Source organism: Hibiscus syriacus, unplaced genomic scaffold (assembly GCF_006381635.1).
Source record: "Hibiscus syriacus cultivar Baekdansim isolate YM2019G1 unplaced genomic scaffold, ASM638163v2 tig00110551_pilon, whole genome shotgun sequence".
Classification (NCBI taxonomy): Eukaryota; Viridiplantae; Streptophyta; class Magnoliopsida; order Malvales; family Malvaceae; genus Hibiscus; species Hibiscus syriacus.
In genome coordinates, this window is record NW_024062778.1 from 1,510,275 (window position 1) to 1,538,172 (window position 27,898).

General features: G+C 34.9%; 1 protein-coding gene and 3 pseudogenes across 1 annotated transcript; 1 reads left to right on the top strand and 3 right to left on the bottom strand.

Moving 5' to 3' along the window:
• On the top strand, positions 1 to 6,273 carry LOC120131233 (annotated as a pseudogene).
• On the bottom strand, positions 5,919 to 27,898 carry LOC120131235 (histone-lysine N-methyltransferase ATXR4). The gene is made up of 8 exons (XM_039148276.1): positions 27,482 to 27,898; positions 27,104 to 27,159; positions 24,385 to 24,511; positions 23,930 to 23,999; positions 23,657 to 23,836; positions 23,034 to 23,105; positions 22,710 to 22,884; positions 5,919 to 5,929 (listed from the first exon to the last, which is right to left on the bottom strand). The coding sequence occupies exons 1-7, from the start codon at positions 27,854 to 27,856 to the stop codon at positions 22,766 to 22,768; spliced, it is 999 nt and encodes a 332-aa protein (XP_039004207.1). The 5' UTR covers positions 27,857 to 27,898; the 3' UTR covers positions 5,919 to 5,929; positions 22,710 to 22,765.
• On the bottom strand, positions 7,801 to 11,442 carry LOC120131234 (annotated as a pseudogene).
• Positions 13,121 to 16,214, bottom strand: LOC120131236 (annotated as a pseudogene).

The following is a 27,898-nucleotide window of genomic DNA, read 5'->3' on the forward strand; positions in this document are numbered from 1 at the left end:
TCCTTGGGTAAATTCTTTTCAAAACCCTAAAATAAACTAGGTTTGCTTGATTGAAGGGAAAAAAAAGGGGTGATTTTGGGTTAAGGCTGGCGGGCTCTTGGCTCAACTAAATGGCGGATCCTCCTGGACTCTGCCCTGATAGGATTGCTCATCGTTTCGAGGTCATTTCTTGTTCTGCTGATACTGTTAGTGTGGGATGGATTTTGATAGGCTTAAAAAGCAGTGATCATTGCGAACTGTGACATAGGAAGCCGCGGAAGTTGAAGCATGCTGCGGGTGCACCTCCCTTCTGATATACCAATTGTTGGCTGCGAGCTCACGCCTTACGTGCTCTTACGCCGACCCGACAAGACCGTTACCTCCGATGACGTGCCTGAGTCGGCCCCTCTTGATGGTCACTTCTTGAGGTACAAGTGGTAAGTATTTTTAAATCCCTCAATAACATTGTGTATTACTTTTTTGGGGGATGGGGTTGCTCATTACGGCATTTCTGATTTAGCGAAATGGGGTTTGATATAATCTTATATGGACTTTTTCTACGTTAGTATTAAGGAAGCTTCCCATTTTGACCAATTGGGTTTGAGCTAGTTTTTTGGTTGTGATATTGTTTGATTGTTTTGGTAAATAGTGTATGGAACTTCTTTTTTAGGTCGTTATGAATAATTACATAGGGGAATGTTTGGAATTGAGGTATACAACTTTTTTGTTATCTTCTGTCTATGCTTGAACTGGAATGACACTTCATAGTTGCAAAATATGCCATGATGAATCGCCTCTTCAAGCTAGAATGTTCTGTTGCTAATAATTATTTTTATGCGTGTTATTATTATTGTGACCACCCTGGCATGTTTTTCTTTGGAAAGTTTTGCTAGAATGTTTCAACTTAGATTGAGAAGTACCGAATATAAAATGCTGGTTTGAGAAATACGACACATAAATTGTTGGTTATAGAAAGAAGGAATCATTCAGCTACAATAGCGGATGCATATGATCTCCTATTATTAACTGTTAAAAGGTGGTAATGAGGCATTGAATATTTTATTGCCTATTTCATGCTTTTTCTATTTGAACGTGGGTGGAAAGTTAGTCTAGTTACATTATGGGAGATGCCTTGGAAGGTAATAGAAACTTGTAGTGGTGGTTTCCATTTGTTTAATCACAAAAAATCCTAGAACATTATCCTTGACATCAGTTTACATGTGGCAATTAGTAATATAAATTTGAATTGATTGATTATTCCTTGGATCGTATTTAGATTTGTTCACTACAAGACAAATCTTTGACTACTATGTTAATGAGCGACACATACTTTGGGTAACTTGTAGTTTCACTAGACAATTTTGATGAGGATATTATGCATTCTTACTGTTATTTCTGGATTCATATTCTGGAAAAGAGAATATCTTGGCTACATCTTGTGCACCTTTTGTTGTGGTTTAAGATCTTTTCATTTGTCTTCTTCTGGGAATTTAGTGAAAACTTATATAATAGGTTGACTGTTACAAATTTTCCATTTATATTACATCTCTAATGAAAAATGTTCCTTTCTTGGTTCCATTTCGTAGGTATCGCATACAAAGTGATAGAAAAGTTGCTGTCTGTAGTGTACATCCCTCTGAACAGGCCACATTGCAGTGCCTAGGCTGTGTTAAAGCTAAAATACCTGTTGCTAAAAGTTACCATTGCTCTCCTAAGTGCTTCTCAGATGCGTGGCAGCATCACCGTGTTCTGCATGACCGTGCTGCAAGTGCTGGAAATGAAAATGGAAATGAGGAGGAAGAGATATTTGGCCGTTTCAATAGCACAGGGTCTGGGGTTATTAATTCTAGCATATTTGGTTCAGCATCGAGCGCTAGCTTGACAAATGGTTCTATACCTCTGTATCCTGCTGCAGTTACACAGAGGAGTGGTGGTGAAACCTGGTTTGAAGTTGGACGCGCTAAAACATATACACCCTCAGCAGATGATATTGGCCATGTTCTCAAGTTTGAGTGTGTTGTCGTTGATGCAGAAACGAAACTAGATGTTGGACATCCCATTACTGTTTTGACATCTCGTGTTATTCCTGCTCCTTCCCCCATTCCTCGGCGCTTGATCCCACTAAGCGGAGCTGATATGATGGGGCAGCTTGATTCAGATGGCCGTGTTTCATCCTCTGGAACTTTTACAGTTCTGTCATACAACATTTTGTCCGACTCATATGCAAGCAGTGAGTTGTACAGTTATTGTCCATCATGGGCTCTTTCTTGGCCATATCGCAGACAGAATTTGTTGCGTGAAATTGTTGGTTATCGTGCAGACATTGTCTGTCTTCAAGAGGTAATACTTTCAATTAATAATTGATGAATGTCGAGTGATGATAGCTATGCTTTAGAACTTCTGTTTTGAACTGAAAAACAGCTTTGAAGTTTAGTGCATGATAACAAATTGCTTCAGTTTTAATTAGATGCGGGTCTATGCTCAACTGTATCCTTTTTTTTCCTTTTAGATGCAAAGCGTCATTGTATATGTATATGTATACCTAAAAGAGTTTATTTGCCTCCTTAATTTTTTTTTCTTCTAATAGTGGAACTGTGGAAGTGGTGATGAGTGATATTAATAAGGAAATTATTTCACTCTTGCTCCATCTTTGTTAAGAAAGTATGGAGTTTTCCCATAGCTAAGTGAGAAATAGTTTTGTCGGCCAGAATTTCTTTAGGTGCATTCAACTCATCATTAGCCTGAAATCATCTTCAACCTTTGGTCATCTAGATGAACATTGTGGCTAAATATCAACTGTTATAATCTTTTTAGGTTCAACATGACCATTTTGAGGAATTTTTTGCCCCTGAGCTGGACAAACATGGGTATCAAGCTTTGTACAAGAGGAAGACAAATGAGGTTGCTTAAGAACTCCCAAGGTTCTCATCTCAAAGATTTAGTGGCATTACTCTTATGTATAGTTTATGTTCTTTGTTCTGCAGGTTTACGGTGGAAATATACATACAATTGATGGCTGTGCTACTTTTTTCCGTAGAGATAGATTTTCCCATTCAAAAAATATGAGGTTTGGAAGTATTCCTCACTTGGTGTACGCATTTATACATTTGGTTTTCTATGCTAAAGTAAATCATGTCTTGCAGGTTGAATTTAATAAGGCAGCGCAATCCTTGACTGAGGTTGCAGTTCAAACTACTCAGAAGAAAGCTGCTTTAAATCGTTTGGTTAGGGTAATAAATCTATTATAAGTATAACTAATTTGGATCCATGTCCATTCTCTTACGGCACATACTTCTATAATAGTATCATGTAAATTTTTCTTTGTTTGCAGGATAATGTTGCATTAATTGTGGTTTTGGAAGCAAAGTTTATTACTCATGTAGCTAACAATCCTGGGAAGCGACAGCTTCTCTGTGTGGTAAGAATTGTTTCTTTTATTCTTCTATGCTACTCTGGCCTTCTCTATTTGTGTTCTCTAATTTACGTAATTTTATTTCCGTGCTTTATTTATGGTAAAAGATGACATCACATGACTAGTGGTGATTGATAAGCTTTTTGATCAAGGGTTTCTTATTTGGCTGTTGGCAAGTTGAACATGATTTAATCATTCTGCAAGCTGCTCTGATTTGAAATAAAAAAGGGTAGTTTAGGAGTATGTTTGGACTTATAGTCTTGAAATCATCTAATGGGCTATGTTACCTGGGTTCTGTTTTATGCTATCTCTAACTGAACCTTTTAAAAAGGCAAGTTTAGCACTACTTGTAAGAGGATTAATTTTCTTGGTCTGGCTAGCTTTGAGTAAAGTAGCCTATAGCTGCTTTTATAGAAATGGAAGTGAGTGATTTGTTGCTATATAGTCCTGTTAGTTGGTCTGTAGGCAGATTCTAGCTCTGAGTAGTGAATCGCTCTGTAGGCTGCAGGTAGCAGGCTGTTTGTGGTGCAGAAAACTGGTGTAATGTACTCAATGGTTGAGTATGCTTATATTTGAATGATAGGATTTTAGTCTTTTAGTTTTCCCAGATAGCAAGTTTTATTGTGAACAATAAGCATATTCTAGCAATTGGTAGCTATGTTGCTCTGATTCTTTGTTTTTGTTAAAGTACCCATGTCCGACATATAGATATGGGGATATGACTTTTAAGGACCCTCCAAATCCATCTAAAACCTTAGAAAAATCTGACCATACCTGTGTTTGACACACTCTCGTATCTAACACATATACCCTCTAGTTTGACTAACATAGACTAGAAGTATAAAAATCCCAAGAAACTTTTGCATATTATATTATGACTAACCCAATGGCAATTGGATTAGATTGGTTTAGTTATTTTGTGCTCTCTCTTTCTTTTATTTGGTTTGCATTTGGGTTCTTTTAGCCTCTTTGACTACTACTTTCCATCTTTATTAAATGTGGCATTGAAATGTTAATTGTTCTCAAAAACAGACTGACTATACTAAAAGCCTAAACGTGGCCCGAAAGACGCCACAAGAGAAACAACGAAAATAGAAGATAGAAGCCAAGTTCTAACACAAAAGCCATAAGCTTCCACATGAAAAGAATACAGAACAGCAAGCAATTAACCGCCTGTCTGCCACTATAAACTCGTCTTGACAACAAAGACTGTAATAACCAATTTTGTCCAATGATTAGTGAAATCTTAAGGCACTCTTTTCCTCCTCCCGCTGATTAAGGAGCTTCTCTATAAGCTCCTTTAATCATGAAGGAGGTTTTTAACGAGGCCTTCAATTCCTATAAAAAAAATGTTAATTGTTCTCTTCTCTTCTTGAAGTTGGGTCGTTCTTTACATTCATGAAAGTTGACTTTACTAAAGACAGTGTACATATTTATTATATTGTTTGCAACTCTTTCATTTCATGTAACTTTCCTTCTATTCCTGGTTTTGGAATGCAGGCAAACACACATGTAAATGTTCCACATGAGTTAAAGGATGTCAAAATCTGGCAGGTTTTAGTTTTTCTTTGATCTGTAAATCTATTTATACATAAATGTGTCAATATTTCAAAATAGTCATTCATTTTTTTTCTTTTTAATGTTTTAGGTGCATACTCTCTTAAAGGGATTGGAGAAAATAGCTGCTAGTGCAGACATTCCAATGTTGGTGTGTGGTGATTTTAATTCAGTTCCTGGGAGGTAACACTATTATCCTTTACATAATGTTAGATTGTTTAGTGCTTGAGATCCATTATTTTGTATTAAATTGTTTCAAAGTTAAATATATTTTTTACAGTGCTCCCCATTCACTTCTTGCTATGGGAAAGGTAGACCCATTACATCCAGAATTATTAGTAGACCCTCTTGCGATTTTGCGTCCTCACAGCAAGTTGACTCATCAGTTGCCACTGGTAAACTCTCTTTACTGCCTCAATAGAAAACTTATGTATTTTGCCCTATTATTACTGTTAACAATGTTTTGATAGGATTTTTAAGAAAATAAAGGAAACAGTCTTCAGTGGAGAAAGAGACCGGGGTTATACATTATTCTGGGGGTGTCTGACAAAGTTTGTTTATTTGAACAGGTCAGTGCCTACTCACCCTTTGCAAGAGGTGCTGGTCTTGGTTTGGAACATCAAAGAAGAAAAATGGACATCACAACTAATGAACCTTTATTCACAAATTGCACAAGAGATTTCATTGGCACCCTGGATTACATATTTTACACAGGTGGGTTATTCTTTTAAAACGCTTGAATGATTGGATAATGCATATACAAATTATATTAGATCTCGAATGCCTTTATCTCTTAGATTCTTGTCTCCTATGATGATTTGATTATAGTTAGTTTTGTGCTTTCAGCGGACTCTTTAACAGTGGAGTCTTTACTGGAACTCTTGGATGAGGATAGCTTGAGGAAAGACACAGCCCTTCCTTCTCCGGAGTGGTCCTCCGATCATATTTCACTATTAGCTGAATTATGGTTCCAGCCAAGGCCTAGACGCTAACACTTTAAGGTATGTCGTGATGCACCCTTGATTTTAAATGACAACATATACAACCAAATATTTCAGTGAAAAGATAAAAAATACAAGTCCGTTTATGTACACACACATGAAATAACTCTATCCGTGCTGGGTTCAAGGTATCGGCAAAGATTGTATACATAAAATAACAAGCGGGCGGCTACCTGTTGTTTAGGTCATGGAGATGGCCAACGCCCCCGAGAAGCCGATGGATACAGATAAAAGGGGTATTTGTAGGAAAAGTAGATCATGGTCCCCTGTGTTATATGGTAATCTCTTTGATGGAGGGATCCTTGCTTTGATCTATCTACTTTGTGGCACCTTTGATTCATAAAAAAAATTATCATTCCTTTATCATTTTTGGTTTTAGTTAAAATGGAATTTGAACTTTGTTGATTAATTATCAGCTTTGAACAAGCTGATAAAATTTCTCTCAAAATCCTTCTCTTGATTTTCATAAAAAAAATTCTCATTTTCGGTTTATGACATTTTCAGTTGCATCCCAAAGTCGTTATTTTTTAGCCTTAAATTAGGATGTCGCACAGCAAAACTATTCTGTCTAAAATATTCTTTTAACTTTATTTCTTTTAGAAGTGGTTTCAAACGGAGTAAATTATAAGTTTAGTCCTTTGAATAAACTGAGATTCCCATGTATGACACAGCTTCAGGAACATCAAATTTAGTCCTTAAAAGGTTTAATTTCTAATTGAGCCCCGATTTTCCAAAATCAAATATTTTTAAGGTCCAATTAAATTTAATTAAAATTGTAATCCCGACTTTAGGGTATGATAAAATATTTTTGAGTTTTAATATAATGTGCTATGAATTAATAATTGGTTCATACAGAATTTGGCGGACCAGGTTGTATTTTAATTATATAATAAGTGAATTTATTTCATATTTTTCATAAAAAAAGATCAAAATTAACATGAATTGTTAAACTTATATTTGTTTATGATTTAATTAAACACAACGTGTTGAAGGCGAGTTTCAACTGATTTGGACTAAACTTTGAAATTTATACATTAAATAACTAAAGGGTGTGCTTTGTAAATGAGCAGTAATAGAGGAATAATACGTAAGCAGTTGAAAAGGATCTAGGTTAAAGTACATATTTAGTACTTCAATTATTAATTTTTTTCCGTTTCAGTCACTCAATTATTCTTTTTTTTTAAAAAAAAATCATACATAATGTTACATTTTGATTTCATTTTGATCACTATCCGTTAAAAAATTAACAAAACTACTGACATGATATTTTTAAAACTTTTTTCAATGGTGAAGTGACATTAGTTTATTGTGACAGGTTAACATCGTCGTTACTTTTTTAACGTATATGATCAAAATAAAATCAAAACATAACATTATATATGATTTTGAAACAAAAAATAATAAGATGACAAATAAAACAAAAGTAATAGTGAAGGTACTAAACATGTAGTTTACCCAAGAATATAAAGACCACAAATGCTTCCAAATGGGAAGAATATGCCAACAAATTTTAGGGTAAACTATTTATTTGGTCACCCATCTATTCCTTAGTCACCCAACTATTATCTTTTCTAAAATCATACCTAACATTGGATTTTGTTTTGATTATCTATTATTAAAAAGTTAACAAAATTTTGTTTTGATTGTCTATCATTAAAAAGTTAGCGATAATATTGATGTGATATTGTTAAATTATTTTTAAATGCTGACATGACATTATCTATACGTTAACATGATGATTATTTTTTTAATAGGTGACCAAAACAAAAACTAAATAATAGAGGGGTGACCAGATAGATAGTTTACCCTAATTTTTAAAGCCGAGGGGCGTACAAAGATGCTTACGTACCCCTTGGGGGCCATTTCATTAACAAAAAGAAAATGGGCAAATTCAGTACCAAACAAACAGGCAGATAAATCATGAATTTACAAATAAGCTGCACGCTGCCACTAAAACAGGCAAATCACGTAGAACCAAACCCAGGACAAGCTTCACAATCTCAGGTTAGAGAAGAGGGATGGAACAAGATCTACCACCGACCACGCAAGGCCTGCATATTGTAGGAAGCGGATACCGGTGTCTACATCGAATAAATCTTGGTTAGAGAAAAATAACGTCTTCTGGATATAGCTTGACTACTTAATCTCACTAGATTTCTTCTCTGTAGTTGAACCATTAAGCATTGGAATATAGCTGGTTGATTTTATGGGGATACCCAACGTGTTTGATACTACCGGGAGAATCCATTTCGCAAGAGACTTACTGCAGAACTTTACGATCAGGATCGTTGGTATCCCAACAAATATTCTTCCCAAAAAAGCAGGAGTCGTGAGTCGAGAGGTAAATATTCGTGGAACGGCTTCATGGTGGAACTGGTGGTATGTCTGCTGAATCCCAGCCACCTGCTCGACATTAACAATTAAAGTGTTACATTGATGAATGTCAATCCAAAACCTTTCATCTCGGTTGGTGGAAGAAGTTGAATGGAAAGGATCAATTGATTTTATTGATGCAAATGCAAATATTGTACCTTGTTTCTATCAATGAATGATGCTCACTTAGGAAGTAACATGCATGACTATGTATAATTTCGAGTTTCTAGAAATACAGGCTTAAAGTAAAGAACTTGTTTATAGTGTAGTTCACGGTTATAATGGTACCAAACACCATGCGACATGTTTGAATAACACCAACCACATCATCTTCATAACTACTTAAATACGTTTCTTCTACTTGAATTTGCTTCATCTTTTCTGTGTTGGCATGTGTCGATATCCATTTATTCATGCCTATATTATTTGTCAAGACTCAAGATGCACAACCCCAGCTTATAATTACTCTTGATGCATCTTCTAAATGATACAACAGCTACAGAAAATATCTTGACACAGCAACTGTCACTCCCTAATGCCATCAGGAACGGGAATTGTGAGAAATTTCGATTTGCTATCTAAGCATAGGCATTTTGGAGCATAAGATCGGGAAATTCTATTTTGTGTGCTAAATCATGCAAATCCAAAGATCCTGAAAGAACTTGATTAACCAAATCTAATTTTTATTGTACACAATAGATAAGTGTGTAATGTGGTAATTCTATAAGCTATTTTATACCATAAATTCACCTCTAAATAATTCTAACCATAACCATAGTTGTTTGTCAAGCTTGAAGTTCATCCAAGCGAATGATGGGACACAAAAACAGTATGGATCAACTTCGACATTTTCAAGGCATAAATTTCCTTTTCTTAGATGAAAGCAATGAATCTCAGTTCTCACGGATAGCAATTTGTTTTTTCTATGTGCTTATGATTTTTTACTTTTTGCATTTGATATCGTTAATTAGCTTTAAAGGTGAAAGTAATTCATCAAAAATGCATTCCTACAATAATTTTGGTGAAAGTAGCTAAGAATTATATCAGAGCTATATGGGTGATCAATTACTTACAATTCCAAATGCAACACCGTAAAAGGCAGTATGATACTCGAAACTTGGAGTTGGCAACTCAGGCATGGGATAAGCAAAAGGTAAGAGAAAGCTCAGGGCAGCCCAAAACGATGTAACTACAGAAGGAAAAGTAAGCATAAACAATATAGAATATCTTTATTGTGTTTCAACATTCAACTAGAACCAGAAGCATAATTATGTTTCAAGTATTAAGATTACCGATCATATTTTGCAAGTTAGAACGGCCACTGGTCATTTTAATTGATGGAACCAAGGCCAGAGAAATAGAAGATGGACTTAACTATCCCTAAAAGTTCCCATCTTTCAGGAACTACAAGCTAGACTTTGTTAAGGCATACATGTCTCCTCTTTATACAGAAATGACTATCGAATCCCTGGTTTGATGACAATACAAGCTGCTCAGACAGATTCTTTCGGCCTATGGAAGCACAAATGTTCTGAATCAAGGTTTACTTACCATTTTGTCCAGAGACAATAAATTCATCCACACATTCATAGATTGTTAGCCACATTGCAAGAATCACCAACCCAATGACGAGACCGACAGTGATATCAATTAAGCTGTGCATGCCATGTTATATCCTTCCCACCAGTGAAACAAAATTTGGCTGACTATTGCAATAAGGAAAGCCAAGAGTAACACCAAGAACTTCTGAAGAAAATTAACCTACCGAAACCAATGAGGCCCACAAGCAAGTAAGCAACAGTGACTGCAACAAGTTCCACACAAGCATTTTCACTCTCTATGTAGGATAGAACGTAGTATACAAGGAATCTGGAAAATACCTGCTGATAAGTTGACAAGTAAACATAGAAGAGTGCTTAATTTATTGTGAGGACTGACAACACATCAGACCTCCCACAGCTCTTCTTTTAGTTTTTGTCTTGTTTTCCCGTCCTACCAACACATGAGAATTATGAATTTGCCAAGAATATATATTACGTTCCCAATAATTGACGCATATGACTTTCTAGGTGTTCTGAAAAATATTCAAGGGCAATAAGCAAGACACAATCACCCCCCTGTAGATATCCTCAAAAGACCTCCTACACGGTTTAATAGCGTCAACTGCATATCCGTTTTTCTCAAAGTCCTGTAGAGAACTTACTGATAAAATTTGAACTACAAAAGCTCGCACCGACACCAAACCAAAAGGTTTATGTAAATAGGAAACGTCCATACCCAGATAAGCATACAGTATTGAGAGTATGAGAAGGCAACCCATATTCCAAAGCATTGTCTTCTTCATCTTTTGTTGCCGTTATCCTTCTAACAGGCGGGCAATTCGGTCTAGGAGCCGATACCACATCCTAAAAACGAAGACCATCATGCAAAAAGCAAATTGATATTACAATTTATTTCATTCAACACATTGTCATAAAAAGAAATGACAAAACCTTGTAAAACAAGGACCTTAATGCAGTTTCCCAGATAATCACAGAAAGCAATCAACAATGTCATCTGCCTCGCCAATTTCCCATGCCCACTCTGGAAACATCATAAAAGGAAATAGCCAAAGAGAAAAAAATTACGAATCAAAATTATCCGAAAAGTGAAAGCAAAATAGAAAACAAACATACCCAGAAAAGAAAAGGAAGAAACGCAGTGTAAAAGGGCACAGAAACCACACAGGACAACCCAGAAAAGAGAGCATCCAAGAATTTATGCCGATGTTTCTGACAACAGAATATGAAAAACAAAACCCATCAAACAAAAAACACAAATGATCAAACCAAAAGAAAAATGACAATCTGGGTATCATTTATTTTGGTAAAAACCTGGACCTTGAGGATGGTAGAAGTTCCACTAACAACATGGTGAGAGACCCAAGGTTGAAGCAGAGATCTAAACTTCTTGGTTACATTAAAATAGTAAGCTATTACAACCCATGAAAAAATTCCAGATAACGCCAACCCTTGCCACACTAAATTCTCCATTCAATCTCTCCTCGTATTCTTTTGTTGTACCTTCTTGTCCCTCCTGTAAACGGGGGATCAGAAGTAGAAATAAACGAAATAAAAGAAAACCAGCACAACTGAACGGTCTTTCAAATTGATACTTGGAGTTGGGGGAGGAAAGTCGCACGAAATTAACTGATTTTTGTAGTTTTGGATTTTCTGCACATAAAAAAATAAATCTATGAGCTATTAATCATTTTTTTTTCGTTTTGAAATTGAAATGATTTTTTAGATCCATGGGTTCATCATGGTTTTGTTGGATTTTGGCTAGCAGTCAGCCACTGAGAACGGTCAGCAAGTCACACTGGATTGAAAGAACATTCTAAATAAATCAAAGGATAAATATTACAATTTTAATACACAACTTTTTTTTTTAATTTTTTTCGTTTTGTAATTTTTTTTTCGTTTTGTAACTAAATTATTATTACAATTTTGTTTTGATCGTTAAACTTTTTTTTTGAATTGATATGAACTTAAAACACAACGTTAGATAAAATTACAAAAACGGATATAAGGAGGAGGTTGTGCTGCATCTCAATCAAAAATCTCTTGTAAATTAGTAGGAGCATTGTCAAGCATCCTGATATCACTATTGAACTTTATCATAAATCAGCAGTCATGTTTGCTTCAGTCTTTATTAATCAAATCAAAAGTACCACGAATCAGAGTAATCGACTATTGAATGAAGTCGGCGTTACTATCTCAAAAGCGTCATGCTATCTACCTGCAAAAGTAGACGACGATAACCTCTATTCTATGCTAGTTTCAATCCTTCTAAACAAACCGAAAAAGATGTAAACATCTAAATACGAAAAGAAGTGTAGTTTTAATATTTTTTTATGTTAAGATATTATTTCGATGTAAAATCAATACTTTTCTATTCTACTCTGTATGTAAACTCTATGAAGTCATATTTTATATGTTGTAACATTTGTATCCTTATGACTACTAAATACATGACATCCTAGATATATGCACCTGAAAGATTTATTATGGTTTTGCTTCTATTTCTGCATTATGAGACTATGTCATCTGTTCTATTGCATTTGGTGAATTTGTGCATGATAAAATATACTATGGTTCAATCGTAACCGAGTTGATACCATTCATTGATTTAATAATGACATGGTTGATGATATTTGTTCGTTGATTCGATTATATTTTATTGTAATCGTCTTATGTATGTCCCCCAGTTTATTAGATTGTTTTATATATTATATTTTTAGATTACATTGAAATTTTTAACTCACTCTTCCGTCGTTTTCTCTTTTTAGATGATTTGTGTTATGAGGGATTATGTTCGACATTCAAACGATTTGAATTTCAATTTTGTAAATACGAACACTAAATCTAATTCAATCTTTACATTTTTCGGAGTTGAAAAACAAAAAGAGGAGAAAAATGAAATTAGGGTCGGCAATCACCTTTCTGTTATGTAACTGTTACTTGATGATAAGAATGAGATTTTCTGATCAGCGGTTAGTTGTTATTTGGGTTGTCTTTAGGCTTTAGGGTTAGAATTAGGGACGGAAGCAGGATTTAACGTTAGGAGACAATTTATAAAATTTTAAAAATGAAAATAGATAACTAATAGAAAATATCTAAAATATGATGATTTAAATTTTCAGGAAATGACTGCGTCCCTCGTTCATCTCTAGTTAGAACATTTGGCTTATTTGGTGAGAGAAGAAAGATGAACTTTACTTGATAAACCCTCAAGAGAGTTAAATTACATCAGGTAGACTTCTCTGCCTTCTTTGGTTTTTTATAACATAAAGAAAATGTATAAAAATCCATTTATTTCATACATAAATTTATAGTAAAAATCTAGCTAATAGGTGACGAACACATCCCTCTGCCCTTCATTACATGCCTCCTTAACCCAGGGATATGCACATTCTTTATATAATCTTTCCAATCTATGCTTTCCACATCAAATCCAAAGCTCACCTTCTCTTCTTCTGACATTGTTTCCAGTAATCTCTTGGTGTTGCTGTTGTCAAACCTGCCAAACCATGATTTGAAGATTATATGCAATGTGGAATCCATGGCCGGACTGAAGATTTGAAGCCAAAAATCGACTTACCTTCCACCGTAGAACGTGTACGGTTCATATATGTTGGCCAAGTACTTTGCCTGCTCCACTGACTTCCTGCATACGGCTTCGAGCTTCTGCGGCAGCTTCCGCTCCAAGACGCCAGTGCTCCCAGTCCGGTTCTGTGCATAGCGTCTCTCCATAGGTGAGCCGAGAAATCCTCCATGGAACTGAACAGCTTCATTGATGTGACGTGGATCGGGGTGCCCTTCGAGTCGTGAAAAGGCCACGAATTGTAGTGCTCGTGGAGCATTCTGGCTAGATCTTGGAAGACCAGTGGATTTACTACTGATGATGCGACGTGGTAGATGTTAATATCCGGTTTCGAGCTCATTCCGTGTCTTGCAATCGCTGCCAAGGTTGCATTCACAACCATATCGACCGGAACCTGTAAGGTTTTGCCATTGTTTTGATTCACCAAACACAATAGTGACAGAATTAATGATTAAGTTAGACTGCAACAACTTACGACATCAAGAACTCCGTTGGGATCAACAAGGAAACCTGTTAGCTGCCCTTTCCCATAGCATAACACTATTGGATCCATCATCCTAAGATAGAAACAAAAGGGTAATCTCAATTTTTTTCTCAGAAACCTTTGCATTATATTTTCATATACATGAGCTTAAACAAGAGATACCTATTTCCTTCCATCCATCCAGGAAATGGATCTTTGCAGGTACTCTCGATGACACTCGGTCGAATTATCACCACCGGTATTTCTCCTCTCATTTATTGATCATCATTTCTCCCATGGCCTTCGTGAACACATACGTGTCTTGCCAACCATGTTTTCTAGCCCTGATCGTGTGTAAATCATCATGTCAATGCATAAAAGAAACAAAAAGGTTCACAGAGGAACAGATAACAAATGATTAGTACATAACTCTTTCTAAGTTACGAGTAAGACTATAAATGTTCATAACATATTCTGCGCATTCTCAAGCTTTATGAGCAAGAAAGGGAAGAGAATTCTCACCTTTCTAAACCCAATTCTTTCATTTTCTGGTCCACTTCACCTGCATGACAACCTTCCTTGGTGTCACGAGCCAATACGAACTCTTCTTCAATATCTAACTCGGGTATGGATCTCGGTGTGGTTTCGGAAATTAAATTTTCCCTTGCAATGCAATCTCCTATATCAAATGCCTTCTCCATAACTCGTCCTTGTCTTTGGCCATTAACATATGCTGCACATAAAAATATTCTGCTCATCTGCTAAGACCTAGATGTCCATAGGTTCATATATACGCCACACAAGCCTTGGCAGATCCCATGAGTATATATATATATATGTATGTATGTATGTATGTATGTATGTATGTTGATTTTGATTTCTTGCCTGTTGAAACTTGCAAAAAGAGTTTAAGTTTCTTGCACTTCTTGGCGAAACCCATGAGATGGCATGCTCCTTTTGTATTTATATCCATGGAAACATCATATCTGCAATTCAATGATCTTAATCTCAACAGTTCCAGAATCTTAAAGAACGGATCAAATACAGAGAAAGAAGCAAGACCTTTCATCGAAAGTTGTATTAGCTGCAGAATTCACAATGATATCGACCTCATTCGCGATCGATTCAGCTACATCGGCATCCAATCCAAGATCAGATTCACACACATTTCCTACTATAGGGACCAGTTTGCTTAACATGAAACTTTGGTAACTATCCCCATATGCTTGTTGCAGACACTTGAAAAGCTCTGCATTTATGATCTTAAAAAAAAAACTAAAATTTGATTCAATGGCAGGAAAAAGAAAAACCATTCAAACATGCGACAAGCAAGAAGAAGAAGACATAACATACTTCAGTTTTCAATCTTTCCATTGCTGCTTCTTTGCTTTTAGCCTTCACCAACACAAATATCTTCCCAACATCAGGCACAGTTCGTAAAATCTTCTCAACAAGAACTGCATATAATTAATATAAGAGAAAATATCGAAAAGATTATATTTAACATATTCTTTTTTGGTACAAATGCAAATATGGTGAGTCCAAAACCCTATAGGAAACAATATATAGAATAACTTATACATGGACAAGTCTACGTGCTAGGCAATTGTCCCCCAATAGAATATAAGTATTCAGATAGGCAGTTCGAACCTCGAATAAGTCTAGGACACATACTCGTATTCGACTCTGAGCTCGAATCAGAAACAAAAGAAAACAAACCTTTGGCTAGAAATCCAGTCGAACCAGTAATGAAGAACTCCTTCCCCCTAAGGAACTTAACAATGCCAATGCCCTCTTGCAAATCCACTAAGCTAGTTGATCCTCCATAAGGCACCAAATCCTTAACTGCAATATCTGCTTGAGTATTCCCATTTGGAGTAGGAGACACGATTAAGTTCCCGGTGTCCATAAGCGTCGCACCACGATCGGCCGTTTTCGACCTTTGCCTCACGACCGAAGCAGTCTTTATTGCTTTCCCGGTACCCCCTTGGCAATGCACGAGGTTACAATTGTTGTTGTTGTTGTGCTTCATGGAGTGGCATTTATTGGCAAGTTTGCTTGGTGGTGAAACAGAGAAGCAATTGAGGAACAAGGCCCCCATGGAAACAAAAAAGGAGAGAAGTTGAGAAGAAAGAAAAGTATGATGAAGAAACTAAAGCATTTTTGGTAGTTCAAAAGAAAACGGTTGGCTTAACAACAGACACTAGTAAACTAACACTGCCCTATAATAAGAAACAGCAACAAGAAGGAAAAGAAATAATTGAAAACTAGTTGGGTTAGGGAACATAAAAATGAGAATATAATAAAAGAGGAAGGAGTGGGGGTGAATTTAAGGGAAGAATGAGATGAGAATTAGGTATAGTTTTTTCATGCAAAGGCTCCCTTTAGGCCATTTTCTTTCAAATAAATTCACACTTGTCATCAAGGAGCCTAACATGGCGGGACTTCTTTCATTAATATTTGGTATACTTTGGATTTTATATTTTTGCAAGGAAAGGGTGTGGGGATGGAGATAAGCCGATTAATGAGTACACATCCATAGATATGCATCCCTATCTCCTTGGTTAAAATACCTTCTTCATTTTTTCCGTAAATTGGATTGATAGTAGGGCTGTAAATGAGACGAGACAGATCTTGAGTTATTCGAGATTGATTCGGTTAAAGTTCGGTTAACACTAGAATCGAATAGATTCGATTCGAGCTCAAACTTCGACTTAAATTCTTAACATTTATATGATAATATTAACATTTATATGATATATATTTTAAAAAAATAATATAAGACTTTCATGTATTTAAGGTTCGGGTTTGAGATCGAGTCAAGTTTCAATTTTTTATTTCGAGTGGAGCTTGAAAGTTTCAAGCTCGCGAGCTTTCGAGTCGAGTCGAGCTTCAATTTTTTATTTCGAGTTCGAATCGATCTTGACAATTTTAAGTCGCGGGTTTTCGAGTCGAGTCGAGTCGAGATCCGCAATACTCGAACTCGACTTGTTTACAGCCCTGTTGAGAGGATCGCCCCATAATGTGACTATGCAAAATCAATCCGAAATAGTTGATAAATAGATTGGATAATGTTGATTAAACAAAAAGAAAATACCCATTTTTTAATTATGCCCATTTAACAAGTTTAATTTTTTTTATTAGTATGGGGTGATTGCACGATATCATATGTTTAGAATTTTCTTAGCCAATTGACAACGAACACACACATTCTTCGGATATAATTATTTGAACTCAAGATCTTTATAAAGAATAACACTTTTTTTATTGCGGAATTTATCCTACAATTTTAAATTTTAAATATTGAAAAATTGCAAATTTTAAATTATTAACACGTGATTACGAGTTGGGTAAGGTTCATGCTAATCCTACTTATAGCATTGATATTTTTTTCAGTACATTATTTAATTTTAATCCAAAAAAGTTTCAAATTTTACTTAACTTCATTATATTGTAATGACTCATCTAAATTTATTTAAGATTTATTTAAGATATATATATAACTAGTAATGGTCCCCCACTTATGCAAGGGATTTATAAATCTTTTGTATTATTTATTTATTAATTTTATATTATAAACATATAACTATTAATATAAAAATATACACTTAATCTCTCGATAGGTCTACTTAAGCACAATAAACTTTAAAATTGTTTAAAATTAAAAGATAATTTACTCGTAAAATAATCATATAAAATCATAATAATTTTTATAAGGTAAATTATATTTATGACTGAGAGTAAAAAATATGTATCTCCTATCTTTAATTTTCTAAAAAAAAAGACACTTGTAGGATATTTATAGATGTGCCTACCATGTATGTTCTTTTTATTGATAGTTGTAGATTATTGGTATATATATTAAAACTATTATTGTTTATTTTTATATTATACCATTATTTATTTAATTTTTATATAATATAATCATATAATTATTGTTCCTCCTCCCTGAACTTCTCTCAAAATTATGTCTATGTTGTCATTTTCTTGTCTATCAAACTATGAGTGAAAATTTGATGGAGTCGAGTCGAGTGAGTAAAAAGTTTGAATTATTAGAGTTGAAGAATCATATTTATAACTCAAACTTGACCCCAACTGTAGTTGCAATAGCAAGAATTAATCCAAAAAAAAAAAAAACTCTTCAAAAGCTGTTGATCTCCTAACGTTAAGGAAGTAGGTAGTGATAGGAGGAAGAAGAGAGACCCTCTAATGCCAAGGAGTGGAGTCGATAATAGCAACTCGTTGCTTGTCTGAATACTTCAGATGGTAGAGTTCACCCTGGAGTCTTACCACATGGGGACAAGATTGAATATGCGCTTTAGCCTGTCAAACCAAGAGATCAAGAATAAAGAGATAAAATAGTGATCGTGAAAATAAAAATTGATGATATTTGAGCTTGAAATATATCTGGTGGAGATTGGGCTACGGAGGAGCAGATTCCTCCATGTTTTCTTACCCCTGCATTTTAAGGTGCCAAAGGAGATCTATGATGGGACTAGAGACCCCAGTGAGAACTTGTCCCAATACATGAACTACATGGATATAATATGGGACTTTTACGAGCTGAAATGTAAGGTCTTCCTGACCATTCTAAGAAGGATAGCCAAGAATTGGTACAAATTGATGCCCGTGACAATTGTAGGGGACTTCAAGTAGTTTTGCATATGTTTATCGGACAATTTTTGGCCAACAAAGCGGTTCTCCACTCAAAGGTCAGCATGCCTAGTGTGGTCTAGAGGCTTGGTGAGCTTCTAAAGCACTATACGAGGAGATTCTTTAGAGTCAGGCATAACATTCGTGACCTATTAGATGATTGGGCAGTCTTCACGTACATCTATGGGCTTCAGTATAAGCCCCTAAACTATGTCTTAATAGACTACATCTACAGGCTTCGACATATGCCCTTAAAGTATGCCTTAATAGATTACTGGCAAACAAAGATTATCCTACTGTATGAGGTAGCTAACAGGAATGCCAAAGCGAAGGGAATGAAATACATAACTAATATTGGCCAGAGTTCAACTCTCCCGCAATCTACCTCGCAGAGTCAGCGGACCAGGAAGCATCCAAGGGCTTCATCGAGGTTCTATGAGTCCTAGAGGGTTAACCATGGTACTGAAAGTTACTCATCCCTGGGTAGCAGGGGAGATGACAGAAACAAGTCAGACTATCTCCAACAAGTTAATGTAAATAACTAACCATGGAAGGGACCATTTAAGGCCTACACCAACTACACGTTCCTCAACACTTGATTATTTGAAATCTTTCATCAAGTCGGAGACTAGTGTTTTTGAAGTACCGTTCTCTATGAGGTCGGAGACCTGACTGAATGTCACCCACTTCTGCTAACATCACAAGTAGATGGGACACACTATCAAGTGATATGTTCACCTCAAGGACACAATGGAAGAAAAAGTTAGAAAAGGCACCAAACCAATTTATGTAAAGAGACGGGTACCAAAATGAGGTCCAATCAGAGGCACATAAAGATAGGCATGTTCGAGAGTCATCAATTAACGTTTCGTACTGAACTATTAGTGCAAAATACACTACTAGAGCGAATCAATTCTTAGTAGATATGGCTACCATTAACGTTCATCACTACGATGTTACTATACCACTTGAACTAGATTCAAAACGGTTCAATAGGGGATATAGTGAGGGAACTTTCTAAGACACGCAAGTAATCACACCTTGGTAATCGATATCTAGCCTACGACGATTAAAAAATATCTCGTAATGGCCCTTCGGACTACTTGCACAAGTACTGAGAAAACCTCCTCTTAACACATTGTGTAATGTTGAAGCATCAGAGTTTTACTTCCTCCACTTGAGCATCAAAATTCTCCAAGAATAATTTTTTGTTTCTCTTATCCTCCGTTATGTGCATATAACGTCAAGATGACCCCTCTCTGGTCAAAAGCATTGAACTGCATCAACTATATCCCAACTAAAAGGATTTCTCCAGTGTCTCTTCATCGTCCAGCCAAGAGAGTTGAAATGTCTTTGTTATGTATAGATAAGCATTGAGATATCTGCGCCCACTTTCTATAGTTTTCCTCCAAGTGCGTCGAGATGTCTGTGCTCATTATGCAGTATCTGTACTGAGTAGCCAACTATTGATTGGGATTTGAGCGTATGCATCCCTATCCCCTGGTTAAAATACCGGTTAAAGTGTTTTTATAGTTGTTTGGACGATAGATGATACTTGTATATAGATAAACTAGCCCAGTAAGGTATTTTAACCGGTAACAAAAATGACACTTTAACGTTATAAAATCAAATAAGAGAGTTGAAACAATTAAGAAAGTATATCAACTAAGAATGTATATCTCAATGTTTATATAGATACTTGACATTCCATTAAGTTTTGCGATTTTAGAACTTTGGTCCAAGTTCCGAAACTATAGGGTAGACTGATCAACTTAGTTCCGAAACTTTCTGTACAAAAATGACAAATATTCCTTTTAAATCCTAAAATTGTTAATAAGTCTTTATTTAGTCCTAAGATTGATTAACTTGTAATAACATGATTCTTAAAGACTATGAAGAGAACGTTAGCTTGTATAATGATTCAAATGGATATTTTAGGTAATGACATTGAATTTTAGATTGATCTGTAAGTCGTTCCTTTAAACTTTATGTAATTACAATTTAGTCTATAAACTTTTGAAAAGTTTCAAATTGGTCCCTAGGCATCATTTTGGATTAATATTGGATTATTAAGACTGATTATGCTTTAAAGTATTATTATTTGAATATATGTCTAATGTATGATGTTTGCTTATATTTTTCGATCTCATGATTTTCTGATTAAGTTCTCGAACATTTTGGAAATTACAATATGGTCCTCGAGCATGATATTCACATATTCACTTGCCTAAATCTGGTCCAAAGTACAAATCTCAATTTTTATCCAACTTCATTATATTATAATGGTAGAGTTGGGGTAAGGTTGATGTTAATCCTACTTCTAGCATTGATATTTTCCGTACGAAAAAAATTCAATTTAATCCAAAATATAAATTTCAAAATTTACCTAACTTCATTTATACTAGAATGACCCATCTAAATTTATTTAGGATATACATGCCAATTATAGTCCCCCGCGTAGGCAAGGAATTTATACTTTTTTTTTATTAATTTATGAGATTATAAGGTATTATCTGTTTGAAAAACTTATAATCATTTCATAATGAATATTTATATACATCTATAATGTTGTCCTCAAACCTGAGACCTCAAGATATAATAATTTCCCTTTCAATTGCTAAGATCATTTGGTTGATATAACCGACTAATCCAGATTGAGTACTGTAAAGACAAGGGCGACCCTCCTAACTCAGTTTGCTCCATTTGCAAAAGTTAGAGTTCAAACCTCTACCCTTGCTTAACGAATCTAATACCTCATCCAACTAAACCAACTAGTTATTGGTAAAACTAATTTAAAAATATAACTAATAATACAAAAATATGTTAGTATATTTACAAATATGAATAGTAAAAAGGGGTTATTAGGTCGGTATATACATATTAAAAATATTATTGTTTCATTTTTATATTATAGTATTATTTATTTAATTTTTATATAATATATAAAATAAAACTATTATAAGATTAAAAAAAATAGATATGATAAGAGCATAGTTTTGTCCAAATTCATTAAGATTCAAGTTTCATCCTTTTTCAAGAACACATTTGTTAAGTTTAATATTTTTGTCCAAATTCTTCCAAATGGTGGATAATTTCTTTGAAATAGTCTGGGATAATTATAAGATAATATATATTCAGAATATTTCTTAATCATTAACAACACACACAACCTACAAACGTAACTGCTCAAACCTAGGACCTCTAAGAAAAACAATACTCCTTTTAATTACTTAGGCCACTTGATAAGTACAATATTTGATAAATCTTTAAATTTAAACAAATAATTTTATTAAATTGCAACATTTCTGTATTAAAAATGCTATTGTGACAATTTTTTTCCAATTAGAGGTGCTTCCTCGATTAACACTCTCTTGACATTATTGCAATAGGAAGAAATGAGAACCTCTGGCTAATCTAGCCATCAACATGGTATAAATATTCTACCTACATACATGCAAGGATGGACAAAAGCTGCCTACATACATGCAAGGATGGACAAAAAGAGCGGGTGAGACAATCTCTTAAAAATTTTAAATTCTTACATATTTTATATATTTTCAATTGAAAATATATTTTCGTCCCCTACAATTTAAAAATAAACCCTCCTTTAGAATTCTATAAATTCGATTCCATAACATAAAATCTTCATCCTCCTTGAATTGCAGGGCATTTAACAGTACAGTAAAATCAGCCAATCTCCAGTAAAACGCCAAAATGTCTAAGCATATGCAGTTTGAATAATTTTCTGTCCGAGCAACCTGAATAATGAATCCACATTCCACTATTTTTCTTAATATTCTAAGCTGATTACAAGATAGTTTCTGTTTATAATCTTTCTTAGTCATTGACAACGCGCAAACACACCCTGCAGACGTAATTGCTCAAATCATAACCTCAAGAGAGAACAACACTCTATTTAACTACTGAAACCCCCCAATGAGGTTCACATTCCACCATTTTCTTTCGTTTGAAACTCGCATAAATACAGGTGCTACTAAGAACCTCTTATAGATTACAAGCAGCCTTCCAAAAGAACTCAAAAAACAGAGTTCATTATTTTACCACAAACTCTTTACTAAGTCGAAGAAACAATCAACATATAAACTGAGTACATTCTTCGAAAACTTACCGAGCAAACATGGAAGAGTGATTAAGTTTAATTTGAGAGTGAATATGGTAGACCCCTTAATCACCAGACAAGCATCTCAGGCAATTACACTTGAAACCAAAACCTTGAGACAAGAGACTTTGTCTAGCATCATAACTCATACTGACGTCGATGTAACATATCCGAAGCTCTTCACCTACAAGATTCTCAAGAAGATGTGTCATTCATAAAATCAGGATACCACTGAAGCGGTCTTTAGGAGCCAATAGTAAAGACAGCTAAACAACTTCGAAAGACCAGACCAGGATAGAAAGAAATATGGAAAGCCAGCAGTATAAGGCACACCTTCATCGATGTCACTGAGCGCCTTCAGTTTTGCATCAGCATTCTCTATCCACACGATGTGTGTGTTTGGATCTGTAATTCAATATTAGCAATTTTTTAACACCAACAATATAGCATCACTATGTTTCATACATGATACAGCACATATGTGGTAGTTTCTTTGTTTTTAAAACTTTTAAAATGGCTTCATTTCAGTTTATTTGACTGCATCTACATATTCAATATCCCAAGCTCTTTCTGCCCATTTCTGATGGTCAAGTTGGTAAGCAGGTTATTGAATCCGGACCTCTTTCTAGAAGAGATGTAGCAACATTTCATAAAAATTCAACCAACACAATTAGGTAGCATTTGGAACTTGGATTTCAAAAATCGATTAGGATCCTATTGAATCTCAACTATTTATCAACAATGTATGTATTTCATTCTTACCATTTACATAGCAAACAAAGCCCAAATCCAAATTTTCAATTTCACGTTTCCAAATGGAGAATTAAGATTATGGTTGAGAAAGTAATCTTACACTAACAAACTATGGATCCTTACTTCGATATGTAATTGTGGTGAAGATGTATAATGAACCAAGTAGAAACAACAATCACTAGTAGAGAAACAAGTAAACTTGCCACAATCATGGTTGTAAAAGGATGGAAGCATGTAAATAGCGTTTCCAACTGCAGCTTCAGCTTCAATGGAGGCTGAAGCTAATGAAAGAAGATCTTCATATGCACCTGCAGCCAATTCAATACGAAAAGCATTGATATGAATTCGTGCAAGCACATCGGTGTACCATTGTTTTGTTAAGACTTTCTTCCGTCAAAGAAAACAATTAGCATCGAACCATGAAAACAAAGACATTGAGGAAAAGAAACTCATGTATTTTTATAAGTGGAGGATACAAGATGTATGTTCATCTCCAATATTTGACTTCACCAAAGCATTTCTTAGTAAATGGAATCCCTCTTCTGTCTGAAATTATCACCATACAAAAAAATTAGTACATGCCTATTAATGATTTTATAGTATGTAAGGATCAAGGAAAAGGGTAGAGTGATCCCAAAAAGAGTCCTTTACACAATGAAGTTGTAAAAAAAAAAAACACTAAGATGGATGGGAAGGAGTAAAGATCAGAATCTCATTGAAGGATGAAGGCGGAGGAAGCACTAAAAATAGAAAAATAATACTGACAATTTGTTTGTTTTGGAAAGAAATAGCAATAGTTTTTAAAGCTATTCTATTCATTTTGATTGACTATTAACCAGTTACCAAATATGTTTTGTCAGTTGGTAAAATGAATAAAGTCACTATTGTCACCCCCCCCCCCCCAAAAAAAAAAAAGATAGATGGCTCTCACCTTTAAAATCATCTCTCTAGTTAAGCTAGCTGGTTGAAGTATGTCCAGAATACCAGCAGGTGCAGCTCCTGATATGACCATACAAGCTAACCGCTTCACCAAAAGGGGAAATTTCAGACCTTGGGTCCTTAAAGACAAAATTGGAAACAAGTAAATGCTTTAACGTTTATCTCTAGCATGAATAGTAGGGTTATAAGCAAAACAGAATAGAAAAACTTAACAAAGCAATAAGATTGTAGGCACATCCACTTGAATAACACTTTCTAAAGGAAAATTTTCTTCTTTCTGATGAAGATAAATCTAAACCACGTTGTTGACCGAGAAAGTAACTTAGCCTAAAGTTTAGGATGGAAATATTTAGAATTTAATTTAGAGATTTTTTACTTTAATGTAAGATGTGAGCAAAACTTGATTCGATTTGAAAATCGACTCACTAAAAAAGGATTATATAAAGTTTGATCGATAAAGTATGACTCGTCGACTCGACTAACTCAAGATTTTTTAATTCGATTCAACTCGACTCAATCGAATATCCACCCCTAATTCCTCCATTTTAAGTTCATTTTTTACCAAATTTGAATCACATGCTCCTTTACCACTATAGAATATTTATGTAACTTTAATTCCTATTTTTAACAAGAAATTTACTCTCTTTTGAATCTAGTCCCTCAACTTTGCATTTTATTCTATTTGTTTTTTTACTACAATTTTTTGTAAATTCTTTCTTCCCATCAATTCCTTGACTCCTTTATGCTCCATCAATACTTCATCGCCAAAATACCTTCTTTAAAAATAAAATTATAAATATATTTTATAATTTTAGATGGTATTTGATCTATTAAATATCATTGCAATTTGAAAAAGAATAAGAAGAAATATTATATCTTATATGGTTAGAGAAAGTCATTAATTGGAATCAACTTGTACCATAGTTTTATAAATAATTATAATTAACTTTTAACAGAAACTCGAACAATTCACCTAGACTTGAATTTCATAAACTCAACTTGACTCGAAAAAATTTCAAATAAAGTTTGAATAATAAAGTATGACTCATCAACACAACTAACTCGAATTTTTTTTACTCTATTAGACTCGATCGTATAGACACCCCTAACCTAAACTTGTAAATAAAGCTTGTAAGATTAAGGGTTTACTTGTGAAAGAGAAAATTCAATTATTTTCTCTCAATTTTCATGTTCAACAAGGTGTCAGAATAAGAAAATCCAGTTTTTTGGGCCTGCTTTTTCTTTCTTTTTCACCAAGGCTAGAGGGTTGCAGGGTTATGTAACTGGATCTGCCAAGACATGTACATTAGATGACTCATCCTTTGATAAATGGGATTCGGAGCATAATCTCGTCTGGTCTTGGCTCATCAATTTGATGGAGCTTAATATTTCAAAGATTTGCCTATTGCTTGATACTGCGACACAAATATGAGAAGCGACACCTCTTGCATACTCTAAGATTGAAAATGCTGCTCAAGTCTATGAAATCCGGAATAAAGTTCATAACACTAAGCAATGTGAATTGTCGATTGCACAATATTTTTTCTGAGTTAAGCAGCTTATGGCAGGAACTAGACTACTATCAGGACAGTCTTCCAGGCAGACTGTACAGGAAATGCAGTTAAATTCAAGCAATTGATTGGAAAGGAAAGAGTCTAGACTTCCTCACTGATCTAAATAATAAGTGATCAGATAAGGGTTTAGGTACTTGGAAGGACACCGTTTTCTTCACTTGTGGAAATATTTGTCCATGTTCAACAAGAAAAGTCTTTTGCTCTACACAACACCTCCTGAAAATGTTGGATTGCTTGTTACTGGACACAAGAGCAACCGAAAGCCAAAAATCCAAAAAAGGATCACTTGTTGTACGAGTATTATGGGAAGTCAAGGCATGCTAAGGAGACTTGTACGAAGCTACATAGTCGACCTATTAAAAGCAGGGGCAGAAAACGAGTTGGTTTCACTCGTAATCAAGCTAATCTGTCTGAAACCACGGGGTCATCTAAGGAGACAACTTTTACTGAGAAATTTTCTGCAAATGAAATTCAACATCTCTGATGTCTTCTGTCTCTACTTGGCTCCTCTTCCAATATAACATCCAACTTTGTCAGTGAGATAACATAATGCTTTTAAAGCACATAATAACTTTGAATCTTGAATTATCGATTTTGGTGCAAATAGACACATGACAGAATCCTCTACAACCTTAATTACTCTCCAACACAGAGGAGTTACAGGTGTTATCATCCTTTAACCCAGAAGTATTTCATCAGAATGGATGTTACTTTCCCTGAAGATGAATTGTAATTTAGCACAACTCAATCACCTCTTCAATGGGAAATGGAAGAGAAAAGATGATTCCTATCTCTGTTTGTCTAGAAGTTTTTATTCCTAATTATTGAGTTCTTTTCGTAATTAAATTTGAACGTACATCAATATATCTTTCCCTTATAATCCCATTAGTAACAAGAATCTTGCTGTAACAACTCCCCATTAGATGCTGCTAGTTGTTAATTTACTAAATTCCTTCCATAAACCAAATAATTTTCAACTTTTCCTAGCCTAAGTCCAGAAAGTGATTACTGAAAACTTATTCTCTCTATCCCAAAACATGGAAGAACTAAGAAATGAAGTATACAACGCAGATACGGATGAAGGAATCAAGTGACACCCTAGTGAACTGTAAAATGTTTCTAAGCTAACTTTCTTACCTGCAGTATTCATCAAATGATAGCCAATCTGCTTTCTTCTCAACGTCATAAAAAACCTGCACCCAATGTCGAGGCCCAAATTAATAGTATAAAAACAAAAAGACCATCACTCTTTTTTTTGGGAGCGTATAAATTGTTATCTACTTCAATGTATAAAAAAGAATAAAATTAGTACCAGTAGTTTTCCCCCCCTTTCAGTGACTTCTCTATGTTTTCAACTTCTAATTAGATTTCATTTATAATGGCTTGAAGTTATATAATCAAACATTTGGTAGGCTCCCAGCTCAAACGACTTGGCCAAACTCAATCTTCAACTAATTGGTTACTACAACAAAAACCCACATAAGAACGATAGCAAGAAGAGCAAACCCATTTAACCTTGGAGCTTTCTCTGCAATTTTCACAGCAAAAGCAAACACCTTGAGGTTGGGATCCAGTAACAGTTCTCATCTTTTTTAGGCAAAAGTAACACACAGTGTTAATAGCAGAGAGAGACGGATAAGATACGATGGGTTTAGCAGTGTGGATGGTGTCTCCGGCACCGATTCTCCGAGTGGCGAACACACCTCTACCAGCTGACTCGGTAAGTGCAACTCGGATCGGAGGCGGAGAGGGTGCATTCGATAGCGAATCATTTTTGTTAGGTGGGGTAACGGTGGCGGCGGAGGAAGAGAATAAAACGAGCGCGTTGGGAATATAAAGGGTCCTGAAACGGGAACGCCACAAGGTCGAAGCCATTAGTGACATTCTCATATTGTTTGAACGTTGATGACAGAAATGAAAAGAAATGGCGAT

Excerpts from the sequence above, each read along its gene's own strand:
- LOC120131235 (XM_039148276.1), bottom strand. The coding sequence starts at position 27,856 with ATGAGAATGTCACTAATGGCTTCGACCTTGTGGCGTTCCCGTTTCAGG. Across the intron at positions 27,160-27,481 it reads ATTGCAGAGAAAGCTCCAAG|GTTTTTTATGACGTTGAGAA; the intron begins GTTAAATGGGTT and ends CATTGGGTGCAG. Across the intron at positions 22,885-23,033 it reads GCTCAGTGACATCGATGAAG|GTGAAGAGCTTCGGATATGT; the intron begins GTGTGCCTTATA and ends AGAATCTTGTAG.